Below are 15,279 nucleotides of genomic sequence, written 5' to 3' on the forward strand. Positions count from 1 at the left end.
GCCATCGACAATAGGGTCTCCGCTTCTTCTCCTGTTATTTGCAACTCTTTACAATCTGGCTTGTGACCATATCATTCCCCTGAAACTAGACTCTCCAAAATTATCAATGATCTCTTAATTAGGTTTGATGACCCTTTCTCAATTCTCACCCTTCTTGACCTCTCTGCAGCCTTTGACCCTGTTTATCACCTTCTCCTCCTTGATACTTTACTCCCTATAGGTTTTCTTGATAATACTTTCTCCTTATTTTCCTCCTACTCATGTGACCACTCCTCATTCTCCTGGTTCTTCATCCATGTCCTGCCCACTCACTGTAGGAGTCCTGTATGGCACTGTCGTGAGTCTTCCTTTATTTTCCCTTTATACTATTTCAGTTGGTGATCTTACTATCTCCTGTGGATTCAGTTTTCATCTCTATGCTGATGATGCTCAAATTTACCTACCCAGATTTACTTTCTACCCTATTTACTGACCACCAGTCTTGTATTTCCAATCTACTTTTAGACATTTTGAACTGGATGTCCAGTAGATGTCTTAAACTCAATATGTCCATAACTGAAATTACCTTTTCTTCCAAACTCTCTCTCCTATCAAACTTCTGTATTATTTTTAAGGGCACCACCATCCTTCCAGTCTTCTAGGCTCACAACCTTGTGTCATCCTTGATTCTTCACTATCTGTCAACCTCTCTCCTCTCATATCCAATCTTTTGCTAGGGCTTTGCATTGACCATGTCAAAAATATATGTTTCTGTCTATACACTGAGTCTATCACCTCTCTTTATGCACTTGGGTAGCATGTTTAAACATGAGTCCTCTGGAATTGTGTTTGGTCATTGTGTTGATCAGAGTTCATAAGACTTTCAAAGTTGTTTATCTTTACAGTATGTGGTTATTATAGAAATTGTTCTCCTAGTTCTGCCCACTGAACCTTACATTAGTTCCACCCGGTCTCCTTAGGTTTCTCTGAAATCATCACTTCCATAATTTCTTAAAGAACAATATTATTTCATCTCTTTTATGTACCATAATATGTTCATTCATTCCCTAGCTGATGAGCCCTTCCTTCGTTTCTAGTTCTTTCCCATCACAAAAAAAGAGCTTCTATAAAAACATTTATACGTATAGGTTATTTTCCTTTTCTTTGATCTCTTTGGGGACACAGACCAGCTACTTGGCCCAGGATTGCTGGATCAAAGGGTATGCACAGTTTAATAGCTTGTTGGGCATATTTCCATATTGTTTTGCAGAATTGCTAGATCAGTTCACAGTTTTACTAACAGTGTATTCATGTACCTGTTTTACTATAACCTCTCCAGTATTTTTCATTTTCCTTTTTGTCTACTTTGCCTATCTATTAAGTATAAGGTTGTACTTTAGAGTTGTTTTAATGTACATTTCTCTAATTATTAGTGATCGTAGAGCATTTATTTTAATATGGATATTGGTAGCTTATATTTCTTCCTCTGAAAATTGCTTGTTCATTTATTTTTCTTTTTATCAATTGGAAAATGAATTTTATTTTTATAAATTTTTATCCGTTCCCTGTATATCTTAGAAATGAGACCTTTATCAGAGAAACTTGCTCCAAAGATATTTTCCCAATTTCCTGCTTCTCTTCAAATTTTAGGTGCATTGGTTTTGTTTGTTTAAAATTTTATTTAGTAAAAATTTTTACTTTTTTCGAACCCTTCTGTCTTGTTTGGTTATAAATTCTTTTTCTATGCATAGATCTGACAGATAACTTCCGTGCTCCTCTGTTTTGTTTTTGATGACCCCCTTTATGTCTAAATCAGGTACCCATTAGGGGCTTGTCTTGATGTACAATGTGAGATGTTGGTCTGTGCCTAGTTTCTGCCAACTTATTTTCCAATTTTATCAATAGTTTTTGTCTAACAGCCAATTTTTATTTCAGTAGCTGTGTCAGCACCAAGCTCCTGCGCTAGATTGCTTCTGTATAGAGCATGCCTAATCTGTTCCACTGATCAACCTATTTCTTACCTAGTGCCAAATTGTTCTGATGGTTACCACTTTGTAGCATTGCTTGAAGTCTGGTACTGCTAGGCCCTCTCCTTTCCCACTTTTTCTTCTTTAATTCACATGATATGCTTGACCTTTTGTTCTTCCAGGTGAATTTTATTATCATTCTTTTCTAGTTATGTAAATAATTCTTTGGAAGTTTGATTGGTATGATACTGAACAAGTAAATTAATTCAGGTAGCATTGTCATTTTTATTATGTTTGCTTAGCCTATCCATCAGCAATTGATATTTTTCCAGTTATTTAAATTTCTCTGTGTGTGTGTGGGAGTGTGTGTGTGTGTGTGTGTGTGGTGTTTTGTAATTTTGTTTATATTCCTGTGTGTAGGTAGAATCCTAAGAATTTTGTACTTTTTCTAGCTATTTTGAATGTAGTTTCTCTTTCTATCTATTTCTGCTGGATATTTTTGGTAATACACAGAAATACTGATGATTAATGTGAGTTTATTTTCTATCTTGTAACTTGGCTGAAGTTGCGAATTATTTTAATTAGTTTTTAGGTGATTTTCTAGGGTCTTCTAAGTAAATCAAAATATCTACAAAAAGTGATACTTTTGTTTCCTCTTTGCTCATGCCTGTTCCCTCACTTTCTTTTTCTTTTGTTATAGCCTTTTTAGATCCTTTCTCATTGTTCCTTTTTTTCTGTTTCTCTTCACTTTGAGAAATACAAGTTTATGAGGGAAGTACTGTTGGATAGAAGCAGTACCTTGTGGTAGAAATTGCCATGTCCTAGTGGGTGTAGTACAATTCTCTTCCCTGTCTTCTTATAACCATTCTTCCCAGCATTGGCTGTGCCATCTTATCTCCGGCTCTATTCCTGTCCTCACGTATTTGCCACATACACATACATACCTACCTTGATGGGTGCCAGCTCAGACATCCTGGACCAGGGATCTTATCCATGGAGATGCAGCACTCTCTCAGAAAAGGCTGTCCATCAGTGTACCAACTCCCCTTAAACTGAACATTTTATGAACCTGCTATCTCTTATTACAAGCATTCACCTCTCTTCTCATGGTAGTGAGTGCTCTTTGATTTCCAGAATATGCCATTCCTTTGCTTTCTGCGTTTTTAGGGGACTGGCAATAATTTTGTGTTATTTAAATTTCCTTTCTTTTGTATTTGAAGGTCTTTCTTCTGGACACTTACAGAATCTATTGTTTGTTAGTGATATTATTAAATTTAACCACCATGTGTCTTTGAACTTGAAGTGCAACAAAATTTTTTTTTGTTGCTGTTCTGGAGATAATATTTGTGGTTTTTTTTTTTTTTTTTTTTTTTTTTTTTAGTGCCTCTGTTTTCTCTATTCAGAAGGTCTGGATGGTTGTCTTCTCTTATTTTGTGCGTCGTAGTCATCAGGTTTTTTTATTTGTCTTGTTGATCTGAGAGATCTGTCATCCATAAGTGGTCTCTGTACATCATGTTTTCAAGTTTAATCACTTTGGCTTATGTAAAGATCATATCTTCTGTTAACATGGATGCCTTTTGCTTTTCTTTTGCTAGGTTTTCTTCTGCTCCAGCATTCTTGATTTCTCAGTCTGTTAGTCTCTCTCCATCAAGGAGTCATTTTTTTTCTAACTTTTTTCTAACTTTCTAACTAACTAATTTTTTCTAACTTTGTAATTGATTCTGACTTATATTAATTCTTACTTCTAGTATGGATTTAATTTATCTTTTGAGGCATTCTGAAATTTCTTGCATTTCCATGCTCGTTGGGGAATCTGTGAAATCCTGTATTTCTTTTTGCATTATATATGTGTTAATCTCTCCTTTGCTTCTTTGAACTCTCCACTGTGGAGTTAGTTTCATCTAATTTTTACTGATGGAGTTTGCTACTTCTGCATTGAGAACTCTCAATTTTGACCCATTTAGTCCTGTGTTCTTCTGGTATGGATTTCATTTATCCTTTGAACCATTGTGGTGTTTCTTAAAATAGTTCTATGTTCTCTTAGTATTTTGTAGGATTCTGGATTTCATCAGGCCCTGGTTCACTTTCTTTTATCTTAAAATGTTTGTCAAGAACTTTGTAATAAGTTTTATTCTAATTTTATGATTTTTTTCTTGTTAATTCATCGGTATATGCTCCAGGTTTTTGAGTTAGTTTTTTTTTCCTTTTCACATTTTTGGTGTTTCAGCCTTTAAAAGAAAAAACAAACCCTATTCCTCCCTTACTCAGTTTGTGACTCCTCCCTCTATGTTCGTGTGTATATCCCAAACTAGGCTGCAAAGTTGCCTCAGTCTCCTTCTAAATGGGGAGAGCTGGGTTCCACCAGCTTGTCTCTTACTCCTGAGCAGTTTTTGTGGGGACAAGACTTACCCCACCTGGGTTCCAAGTGTAGTAGATAGAGTTCCATGCTTGGATTTAAGAGGATCTGAGTTCAGATCTTGTTTCCGATGTTTACTAGCTGTCTGACCCTGACCCTGGGCAAGACACAACCTTTCGGACTAGGAGATGACACACATAAAGCCCTTTGTAAACTTTAAAGCGTTATATAAATGTTAGCAGCTATTCTTTCTCCTCTTTTTTTCTCCCCTAGCACATCACCTCACCTTGACCCTCTTTTACTTCTTTGTCTTGGCTAAATCAGCATTGGCTAATTTTTTAAGGGGGTAGAGAGGGTTGTGAGTATGCTCCAGACAGAGTCTGTGCAGTTTTGGGGCTTCTTAACTTAAGCCTAGCCTCAGGTAGAAGGCAGCATGTTTCCAGTATCACCTCTACCCTCCTCAAAATGTGGAAAACAATCTCCATAGCACTAAATAGGATTGTTGTGAATGAGAAATGATATAATGTATGTAAAGTACTTTCTAGACGTTTATGTTCCACATGTTGTTGTTACTATCATTTTTTTTAATTTCTCAGCAATGACCAATAATTCTAGTGTTATATGTCAGTGGTGACTTGTCTTATTCTTAAGAGGAATGATTCTAGTCCTTTATTCCGCATAATGTTATACTGGCTAAGGAATTTGGACTTTATTCAGTAGGTCAAGATAGCCACTGATCTTTTTTACAGTATAGGATTACATGATCAGAATTATGTTTCAGCAAGATGAATCTGGTAGCAAACCAGAAAATAGACTGGAATGGGTAGAGATTTGAGGCAGAGAGACCATGTTATGCTCTTGCAGTAGTTCAGGTAAGAAGTAATGAGAGCACTTCCAGTTAAGATGGCATCATGAAAGGTCGTAGAGAAGCACAGCCCTCCCACATGGACCCAAGAACAATGCTGAAAAAAGCCACAGAAAAACCAGTGATAGAGACCTAAAAAGAAGAGAAACGAAACTCTTCCATCTCATCCTGAACTTCAGAAAAATGCAGCTAGAAACAGGCAGATAAAAGCAACTGAAAAAAGAAAACAATGCAAGTACAAGTAAATGCAGAAATCGCAGAGGTGTGGAGAGGGTCATGCTAAGGAAACCAGTTTGAACTATGATTATCTGGCTAGAAACTGGCAAAAGCAGGGTGAAGGAAGAAGCCAGTTTGAACTCTTGTAAAGTGACCAGAAGCCTGTCAGTTTTCTGAGTAGGATCCTTGTGAGCCTGTGTGAGCTCTAATAATTGGACTCCTAAAGCCACATCTTGGCTCTGACTTATATTGGAATATAAGCGTAGGGGATAGAATCACCCTTCTAAGTTACTGCACAGGAAGAGCGGGCCTGGCTATGCCCTCAGTGGAGCACTATGAGCCATAATAGGTGACAGGGCCAAGAGATGACTAGCACCTCTGCTTAGGGTGGTACTTTATTTTTAAGATCAATATGATCTGTGGTATCATATTGGGCATGTTAAGGCCACGGCAGAAGGTAGAACCAACTTCTGATTGAGGATTATATAAAGTGAAGGAGAATGAGACTAGCTAAAGCGCTGTCCCATAGTAGGGCACTAGGTGACTAAGATAGATGTCAAAGATTGAGGTAGAAGATAAAACTTAATGTAAGCCACTCCATCCATATTGGCAGTGATAGTGCCATCTAGACTACAGAAGAGAAACAACTAAATATGACCTATCCGATTCATCTAAGATTGCCCAAGTCAATTGAACTGAGCATAAGTATTGAGGCTTAAAACATGGGTAAACAGAAGAAAACACTAAACACAAATAAGAAATACTGTGGCTTATGAACTGCCCAATAGGTAAAACCAGAAAAGAGTAACCCATAGTAGTTGAAAGCAGAACTTCAGAGGAAAGCAAAAATGTTTTGGCCGTAAGTACTACAATAGAAGATGGAAGAAATAAATAGTAAGATTAAAAAATGAAATGACAGTTAAAAAGGAAACAAGTTAAGAAAAGAATAAATAGCTAAGAGCAGAAAGGAGAAAACCCGACCCAGATAGTCAACTTCCTGAAAACAGAATGGAGCAAACAATTCAATGACTTTGAGACAACAAGAAATAGTAGAATTAAATCAAAAGACTGAAAAAAAATGGAAAAAAATGTAAGAGATCTCCAAAAATAACTCACCTGGAAAACAGATCAATGAAATATAATGTAAGAATTATTTTACTCCCTGAAAACCATAACAAAACAAAAAACCCTGACACCATATTTCAAGAAATCATAAAAAAATTTGATCATATTTCTTATATTAAAATTAATGGGCATAGTAAAAATAGAAAAGAGTACACCGATCACTTTTTGAAAGAAACCTGCAACTGGAAACATCCAGGAATGTCATAGCTAAAAACCAGAACTTTTAAGTCAAAGGAAGAATATTGCAGGCAGCCAGAAAGAGTTTGAGTGTCAAAGAATTGCACTCAGGATCACCCATGATTTGGCAACAAGTCCTGTAAAGGAGATCTACTTTTCCAACTTGCCTTATCCAGATATTTTCTCCCCTATTTCTGCTTTTCAGCTCCCTTTAATGTCTTGTCAGTAGATAGAGGACTGAGTCTCCTTCAGGAAGACCCGAGTTCAAATTCTACCTTAGATAGTTACTGTCTATGGTACCCTGCACAAGTCTCCTGAACTCTGTTTGTCTCAGTATGCAAAACTGTAAAATGAGGATAATAATAGCACCTCCACTGTTGTTGGAAGACAAAATGAGATAATATTTGTAAAGCACTTACAAGTGTCTGGCACGTAGTAGGTACCTAATAAGTGTTTGTTTTTTCCCTACCTTCCCAGAGATAACACTCTATAGTTTTCTTTCTCTGACTTCTCTCTCCCTGGTTTTTTCTTAGAGTCATATTTGACTCATGGAAAGTGGTTGGAAGGATGATGTCTTTCCCTAATTTGCAAGCAATATATGTAAGATTGGAATTAAGCGTTTATTTTTGTTGTAATGATTTCTAGTACAGTTTATGATCTGGTACTGATAGACTTCTTGTGACCTCTTTTTCAAATGTATCTTATGTATTATGTACTATCATTTCATATACATATGTCTTATTTCCCTACTATACTGTAAACTGTGTAAGAACAGGGACTCAACATCTAACAGTGCACTTCACATAGTTATTGTTTAGTAAATGTTTATTGAGTCAAACGATGAGATTGTAAAATTTCAAATATGTATCTAAACAGTCTATTTAAAGCCTTTAACTTTTAATAATGTTTTCTTTACAGTTTGGTGACACTTGAATTGCATAGCCATGTTTCGAAATAGTCTGAAGATGCTTCTCACTGGTGGGAAATCGAGCCGAAAAAACAGGTCCAGTGGTAAGTGATTAGACATTATTCAGTATGTATATTTACTGTTTGCACAAAACTATCAGAAAGAGTAATATTACAGACATTCTAAGCTTTGCTTTGAATAATATGTCAATACCATGACAATGTGTATTTATTAATTCATTTTTATTTTACTGTGCTACTAAAAGGAAGGAAGGAAGGATAGAAGGAAGGATGGAAGGAAGGAAGGAAGGAAACAAGCAGTTATGAAGTACTTCCTCTATTCTAAGGAATGTGCTAGGTGCTTTATAAATAACTCATTTGATCCTTACAATAACCCTGGGAGGTGGTTGCTATTATTTATTAGTTCTATTTCATAGGTGAGGAAGCTGAGACAAACAAGAGGTTAAGTGATTTGTCCAGCATCACATAGCTAGTATCTGAGACTAGATTTAAATTTGGGTCTTCTTGACTCCAGGTACAGCCCTGTATCCACTGTGCCACCTAGCCACCTCTGAAAATAGAATAATAATGAGGGCCTTGAGTAAATTGCAATGTTAAATTATGTTCCATGTACACTGTTTAAGAAATATGGAAAAGTGTATCATTCCTATCCTTGTTATTTATTACTCAGAGCAGAATTCCACATCACATGGATGATGTAGGCTCTTAAAGGAGTAAGCATTCGTTAGTTTTCTCATAAAGTAACTTTTGGGGAATACCTACCCTTATGACAGCTGTTAAACATTGTTGTTTTTCTTAGAATGATTACAAAGTTTACATGTTGTTATAGATGAAATGTATCATAAACTTGAAGATAAAATGCATAGTTTCTGTGTAGTAATGAAAATCATGGACATATTTGCAACTGAAATGGAATCTCTAAAGTATTGTGGACCAGCAAATAAGGAATAATTTTGTCAGAGAAAGATTGAGCCTTTAATATAGTGATCAGTGCTTTGTAGGTCATTCTGGAAAATATATAAAATAATTTTAGCCTATGACAGCATGAACAGAGAAATATTAGTGATGTTTTATTTGGGCAGTGATGTGGTAAAGAACAAGATTAAGCCCAAATATTAGTTAAAAAAACAAACAAACAAACAACTAGGTATGTCATAACCTATTACAATGGTAGACATTATCTTTTAAAAATGAAATCAGCAACAAAACACCTAAAATATCAGAAATCACAGATTTTTATCTTCAGATTTACTCTTTCCTTTGGAAATAGAGAAAATTGAATCTACTTAAGTTTTTGAATTGAATTTCTTTTATTCCAGTTACACAGCTAGGAAAAAAAAGCACTTTACAAACCTTGGTGTTCTATAAATATTAGCTATTGCTATTAATAAAAAATGCCCTTTGTGTGACTATGCCAACTTAGAGACAACAATCTTAACTCCAAAAATGATTGATCTTAAGCTCCAAAAATGATCTACCAGTAACGTTCCCTTTGAACATCTTCTGCAATTCTTTTTGTATTCTAGCTATTGGAAACTCTTTCTTTTAAATGAGAAATATGTATCCAAATGTGGCCATTAACTAAAAGGAAAGAAGGAAAGTCTTCATTTTTGGTCTTCATATGTTTTTCAGTTCCTGAATTGTGTGTGTGCAGACTTTTGTGTTTTGGATAATATGGGGAAAATTTTATAAAAGAAGTGTCTACTAGTTCTAACAAAGTGAAATAACTTCTGTTGTAACTATATTACAGTGCATTATCGATCAACGGGCAAGTATTTACTAAATGTCTTCTATCTACTGGTATCAGCCCTCCAAGGGCTTATATTTTATTGAGGAGGGAGACAACATGTATACAATATAAAATAAAAATAAGTTATTTTGGGGGAAGTCAGTAGCAGCTGGGTGTCATATAATGGCTAGGAAAGATAAGTAGGTGAAGTGTGAGCTGAGCTTTGAAGAAAACTACTGAGAAGAGATGGTAAGAAGAGAGTGATTTCTAGGCATGGGGGATAGCCTATGAAAACACAGAATAACAAGAGATGGGATGTTGCACTTGAGGCACAGTGAGAAGAACAGTTCTCACCTGATTGTAATATGCAGAAAGTATATAATGTTTAATAAATCTGGAAAGATAGATTGGAGCCATGTTATGAAGGGTTTTATCCTGGAGCATGAGTTCTTAACCTGGGGGCTATGGACTTGTTTTTTGAAAAGTATTTTGACAGCTCTATTTCAGTATAATTGTTTTCCTTTGTAATCTTACATATTTTATTTTATACATTTAAAAACATTCTGAGAAGAGGTTCATAGGTTTTACTAGACTACCAAAGGTTACATGACACATGAAATGACAAGAATCCTTGTTTGTCCTAGAGGTACTATGGTCATTGGAGTTTATTGAGTAGATGATATGGTCAGACTTGTTCTTTAGTATTATCACTTTGACAGTTATTTGGAGGATAGAATGGAGAGGGGAGAAACTTCAGGCACAATAACCAGTTAGAAACCTATTTTATTAGTCCAGGAAAAAATGAGCAGGGCCTGAAATAAGGGAATAACTGTGTGAGTAGAGAGAAGAGTTGGACGAAAGAGATTCTGTAGGGGTATAATTAGTAAGACTTGGAGATTGAATAGGTGGGATGCAGGAGAATGAAGAGTCTTGAATAATGTTGTTGTTGAGTTGTTTTGACTCTTTGTGACCCCATTTGGGGTTTTCTTGGCAAAGATACTGGAGTGGTTTGCCATTTCCTTCTTCAGCTCATTGATGAGATGAAGAACTGAAGCAAATAGGATTAAGTGACTTGCCAGGATCACATGGCTAGTAAATGTCTGAGGCTGGATTTGAACTCATGAAGAGGCATCTTCCCAACTCCAGGCCTGGTGCTCTATCCACTGTACCACCCAGCTGCCTCTGTCCAGAATAATACCAACACTGTGAACCCAAATGACTGGAAGAATGGTAGTGCCCTTGACAAACAGAGAAGAAATAAGGGTAGTTTTGGGAGGGGACATTCTTAATAAAATTTTATATTTAAAAATGTTGTGTTGGTGGTATTTGGGATGTTGCTTTGTTTTAAAGCAGTAGGGACTGCTTTATGGCTGCCCTCCCTTCCCCCATTCCTTTGGTGCAGGATCCCAGACCTGTGCTCATTTGCCATTCTTGTTAAAGTAACTAGGTAGAGAGAATGAAAGTGTATGTGTGGGAGAGGGTGGGGCATAATTAAATATGTTTTTGGTATAGGTTGGGTCAGAGTAAGGTTGTCATTAAGACTTGAGTTTAGAGCAATGGTCTCCAAAGTGGGAGTCAGGGCCTGATCTCAAGGTATGTATGGCCTGAATCCAGGTGGTATATGATCAATCAACCTTTGAGGGTTTGAGAGATAACTACATCTTATCCTCCCTGAGATAGTCAATTGTGGGGCTTGTCTCCAACACAACTACACCTGCCCTTATATCCCCTAACATTCTCTCTTCACCCTACACCTGCCTCTTCCTCATTGTGCAAGCTTTCAAGCTCACCGTTCTGAACTGGCTGTCTTTTCCTCAGGGCACTTAAAACCTGACAACTACTTGGGCAACCATTGCACAGGTCCTATTGGAAAAATCCCTTCCTCCACACAAAATTACCTGATCACATTCACCTCCTTTTGGTATATTTTCTTTTAGGGCAGTGGCCTATAAATAAGATCCCCTACCCCTTTTCATTTTGGGTGGGACATAGTGAGTAGACTGGATAGCCAGGCACATGGGTCACAATTTTCATTTCAGTTCTTATTATATTATCTCTTCCCTCAAATCCAGTCCCTTCCAAACTTCCTTATTTCTGTTGTGAATACTGCCATCCTTCTGATTCACCCAGATTCACAACCCCAGTTTTGTCTTTGACTTTTATCTCTCCTTCCCCACATATGCGATCGGTTGCCAAATTTTGTTTCTACCTTCACCTGTTTTTGTACAGCCGTGAATGGTTTTTACTCTTTAAAATGCAATAAAACTTTATTTCAAAATGTATAAACCATCCTTAGCTCTGGGCTGTATAGACTTGGGCAGTGGGTTAGATTTGGCCTACAATTTGTGGTTTGCTGAACTCTAAGAAAGCTCAGGAGAATATATTAATAATGGGAATTATATACAAAAGTGTATCAAGCGTACATCTTCCCCCCAAGTCGGTTATTAAACATTTACTAGTGCACCCCTGCTCACTTCCATCCTTTTCTCTCCAGATTCACATAACCATCATGCTAGTTCAGGCCCTCATCACTTCTTGCCTGGACTTTTACAATATCCTCTTAATTAATCTCCCTTTTTCAAGTCTTTTCTCTCTTCAGTCCATCATCTTCATGGCTGCCAAAATGATTTTCCTAAAGCATTGGTCTCATCATGTCATTACCCTACTTAGTAAATGCCAGTGGCTCCTTTTGACTCTAGGATTAAATATTATTTCATATTTATCTCATTGCTTTTGAATTTCTGTTTTTGGATATCCACAATTATTAATACCCATAATTATGCATACAGTGACAAATGTACATACTTTATAAATAAATATATAAAAGCTCAAACATTTTTTACTGATAGCAGGGGGCTGGCAGGGATTGGGAAGGAGATGTGTGATCCATTAAGTTTGGAGAAGACTGGTCTGGAGCACTGGTGTCAAATAGAAATGGATCCTCAATTGAGATGAATGATCCCCTTTTAATTCAGAACAGCTAGGAACTACATGTCTTCCTCTGCTCTCCAGGTAAGAACCTGCTTGGTCTTAAAGGACTGGAGCTAATCTTTAATATGTTTTTCAAGTGTTGCAGTCAGGTTCTCTTTCTGTGGTGTGTTCACTCTTGGGTTTGACTCTCCAGGGCATGCTTTAGGTTCTGTTTCATACTTCTTTAGAGGTCTTTCTTTCATCTGGAATCAAAAATGATATTCTGGCAGGGGGCTTGGACAGGGCTTTGATGTTCTTGTTTTTTTCTTTTTTTAAACATGTTAAGTTTTAGGTGTTGGTAAGACATCCATCTGGAAATATTCCATAGCATACTAGAATTAAGGAACTGGAGAGGGAATGAGATGTCAGACTGGAGTGGTTTGAGGCTTTGATTTCAAAATATGTCAGTGAGGTGTTTTAATATATAGATAGACTTTAAAGTATGAATTAATGAGAGAACAGCATTGAAGCAATGGTATAAATATTCTAGCTATGCTGGTTGCTTAAGTCACAGAACCTTTATGCCTCTTAGTTAAATCTTTTTTTTTGTTGTTTTGTTTTGCTTGTATCACAAATATAATCATCCTATAAACTGAAAGATATAAATAAAAGAAGTCTTTGACAAATTCAACCTGTACCTGTATTTCTATGTATACTTATATTGGTAATAACTTCTGGTATTTGATATATATATTTATCTAGCACCTCCTCTGGGCTATTTCCCTTATCTTGTATTTTCATTCAGGGGTTGGATCTCCAGAGGGTGATTACTACCTCAGATTCTAGGGGTTACCCTTTGGTTCTGGACTTCTAATACTTGAACTCACAATTCCTCACCAGTATGTTTCTGTTAATAGTCAACTAGTAGATATAATTAACTCTCAGCAGAGGCATTTTTTAAGATGGTAGAGTAAAAACAGGAGATAGAAAACCTTTCCCCTGTAATCCTGGGACATACTTTCCCATCAGCTACTTTGTTTTGGGACTTCTCTGGACCTGTGCATCATGCCTTTTCTTCCCCAGGAAACTTTTAGATAATCAGCACCTCATTAAGCTTTGTAATTATATTCTAGACTTTTCCTTAGCTAGAGGTTGTTCAAAAATCAACTTCCCTACACATACACACTCACTTTCACACTCACAGTCTTTCTCTCTCTTCTTTCACCCCCTTCTTTCTCTCTCTCCTCTCTCTCTCTTTCCCCTTTTCCTCTCTCTTTCTCTGTCTCCCTCTCTCTGTCCCTTTTCCTCTCCCTCTCTCTCTCCCTGTCTCTCTCTTCTCCCTCTGTCTCTCCCTCTCTTTCTCCCTTTCTCCCTCCCCCTCTTTCTTCCTCTCTCTTCCCCTCCCTCTCTCCCTTTCTCCCCCCCCATCACACTATCTCCCACTATCACTCTCTTCTTCTCTCCTTTCTGGAAAGAACTTTAGAGTAAGACATTGGTGGGCAGTTTGGGTTGAAAGAATGGGAATAAAGGATCAAGCAATGGGAGACTGAGGGTTTTGACCAACAGGGTGGGGAGTTCATAACTACTGAGATATGTAGGTTAGGACTAGAGGTGAGTTTTTTTAATCATTGAGGAGTGAGTTCAGGTAAATTTTCATTGTCCACAGGGCTTTGACCTTTGGACCTAGTTCTCTCAGACGTCAAGGCAGTTCAGCCTAGGGGTCAAGAACTGGGAGCTGAAGAAATGAAATTACTCATCTTCCTCCAAGGCAGCAGAATGGGTTGAGACTTGATAAATGGCCTTTCTCCTCTTTCCTGGAAGGGAGGAATCTGGTGCTTGATACTGAGAGGAGGATAATGATGATGATGATGATAGCTAGCTTTTATATGGCATCTGTTATGTACTAGGCAGTGTGCTAAGCTCTTTACAAATCCTATCCCATTTGATCCTCACAACAACCCTGGAAGGTAGGTGCTATATCCTCATGTTACAGTTGAGGAAACTGATGCAAATAGAGGTTAAGATGACTTGTATAAGGTCACAGCTAATATGTGTCTGAGGTGGGATTAGAACTTAGGTCTTCCTGACTCCAGGTATGGCACTCTATCCACTGTACTATTTAGCTCCCTCATGAAGGTCAGAAATGATAAGGATTGAAAAAAGGCCATTATCATTGGCAACTGAGATCATTAGTAACTTTGGAGGGAGGAATTTTGGTTGAATAGTGAATGAGGGGGGCAGCTAGTTGGCACAATGGATAGAGTGCCAGGCCTGGAGTCAGGAAAACTCATCTTTATGAGTTCAAATCTGGCCTCAGACACTTACTATATATGGGACCCTGGTCAAGTCACTTAACCCTGTTTGCTTTAGTTTTCTCATCTGTAAAATGAACTGGAGAAGGAAATGGCAAACTGCTCCAGTATCTCTGCCAGGAAAATCCCATAGAGTAGGATATGACTGAAAAATGACTGAACAGTCTTGCATTTATGAAATGGCCCCACACTCCCGGGGCTACAAGAGGCCATCACGTAGCAAAGAATGAATTCTTAGTCTCTTTCTTTGGTCATTAATGGTAATTTTGAAAGACTCAAGTTCAAATTATTAATTAAGAGGAATTGTTAAATGCAGTAATGACAGCACTGGGGTTCTGTGTTGCACAGTGGTTAGGAGGGGCTTGGAGCCTGGGAAAACCAGGTTTTAATCCCCTTTCTTACCTTAGTAGTGGGTACTTGGGCAAATAATCTATTTTTTTCTTTTCTTTTTTTAATTATTTATTTTTAGTTTTCAACATTCACTTTCTTAAGATTTTGAGTTTCAAATTTTGTCTCCTTCCCCAAGATGGTGTGTAATCTGATGTAGGCTCTGCTTATACATTTGTATTAAGCATATTTTCACATTAGTCGTGATATAAAGAAGAATTGGAACTAATGAGAGGAGCCATGAGAAAGAAGAAATAAAACAAAACAACAAAAGAAAAGGAGAGTAAATAGTATGTTTCTGTCTGCATTCAGACTCCATGGTTCTTTTT

The 15,279-nt window shown here is 37.1% G+C and overlaps 1 protein-coding gene across 7 annotated transcripts in view; it reads left to right on the top strand.

Moving 5' to 3' along the window:
- TANC2 (tetratricopeptide repeat, ankyrin repeat and coiled-coil containing 2) overlaps window positions 1–15,279 on the top strand; it is a 519,058-nt gene that overhangs the window by 28,164 nt on the left and 475,615 nt on the right. For all 7 annotated transcript variants that reach the window (XM_027872925.1, XM_027872927.1, XM_027872928.1 and 4 more), the window contains one exon: window positions 7,604–7,696. In XM_027872925.1, coding sequence (XP_027728726.1) covers window positions 7,630–7,696 — 67 coding nt within the window. In that variant the 5' untranslated portion in view covers window positions 7,604–7,629. The remainder of the gene's footprint in view (window positions 1–7,603; window positions 7,697–15,279) is intronic.

Source organism: Vombatus ursinus, unplaced genomic scaffold, assembly GCF_900497805.2.
Source record: "Vombatus ursinus unplaced genomic scaffold, bare-nosed wombat genome assembly UNPS02014801.1, whole genome shotgun sequence".
NCBI lineage: Eukaryota > Metazoa > Chordata > Mammalia > Diprotodontia > Vombatidae > Vombatus > Vombatus ursinus.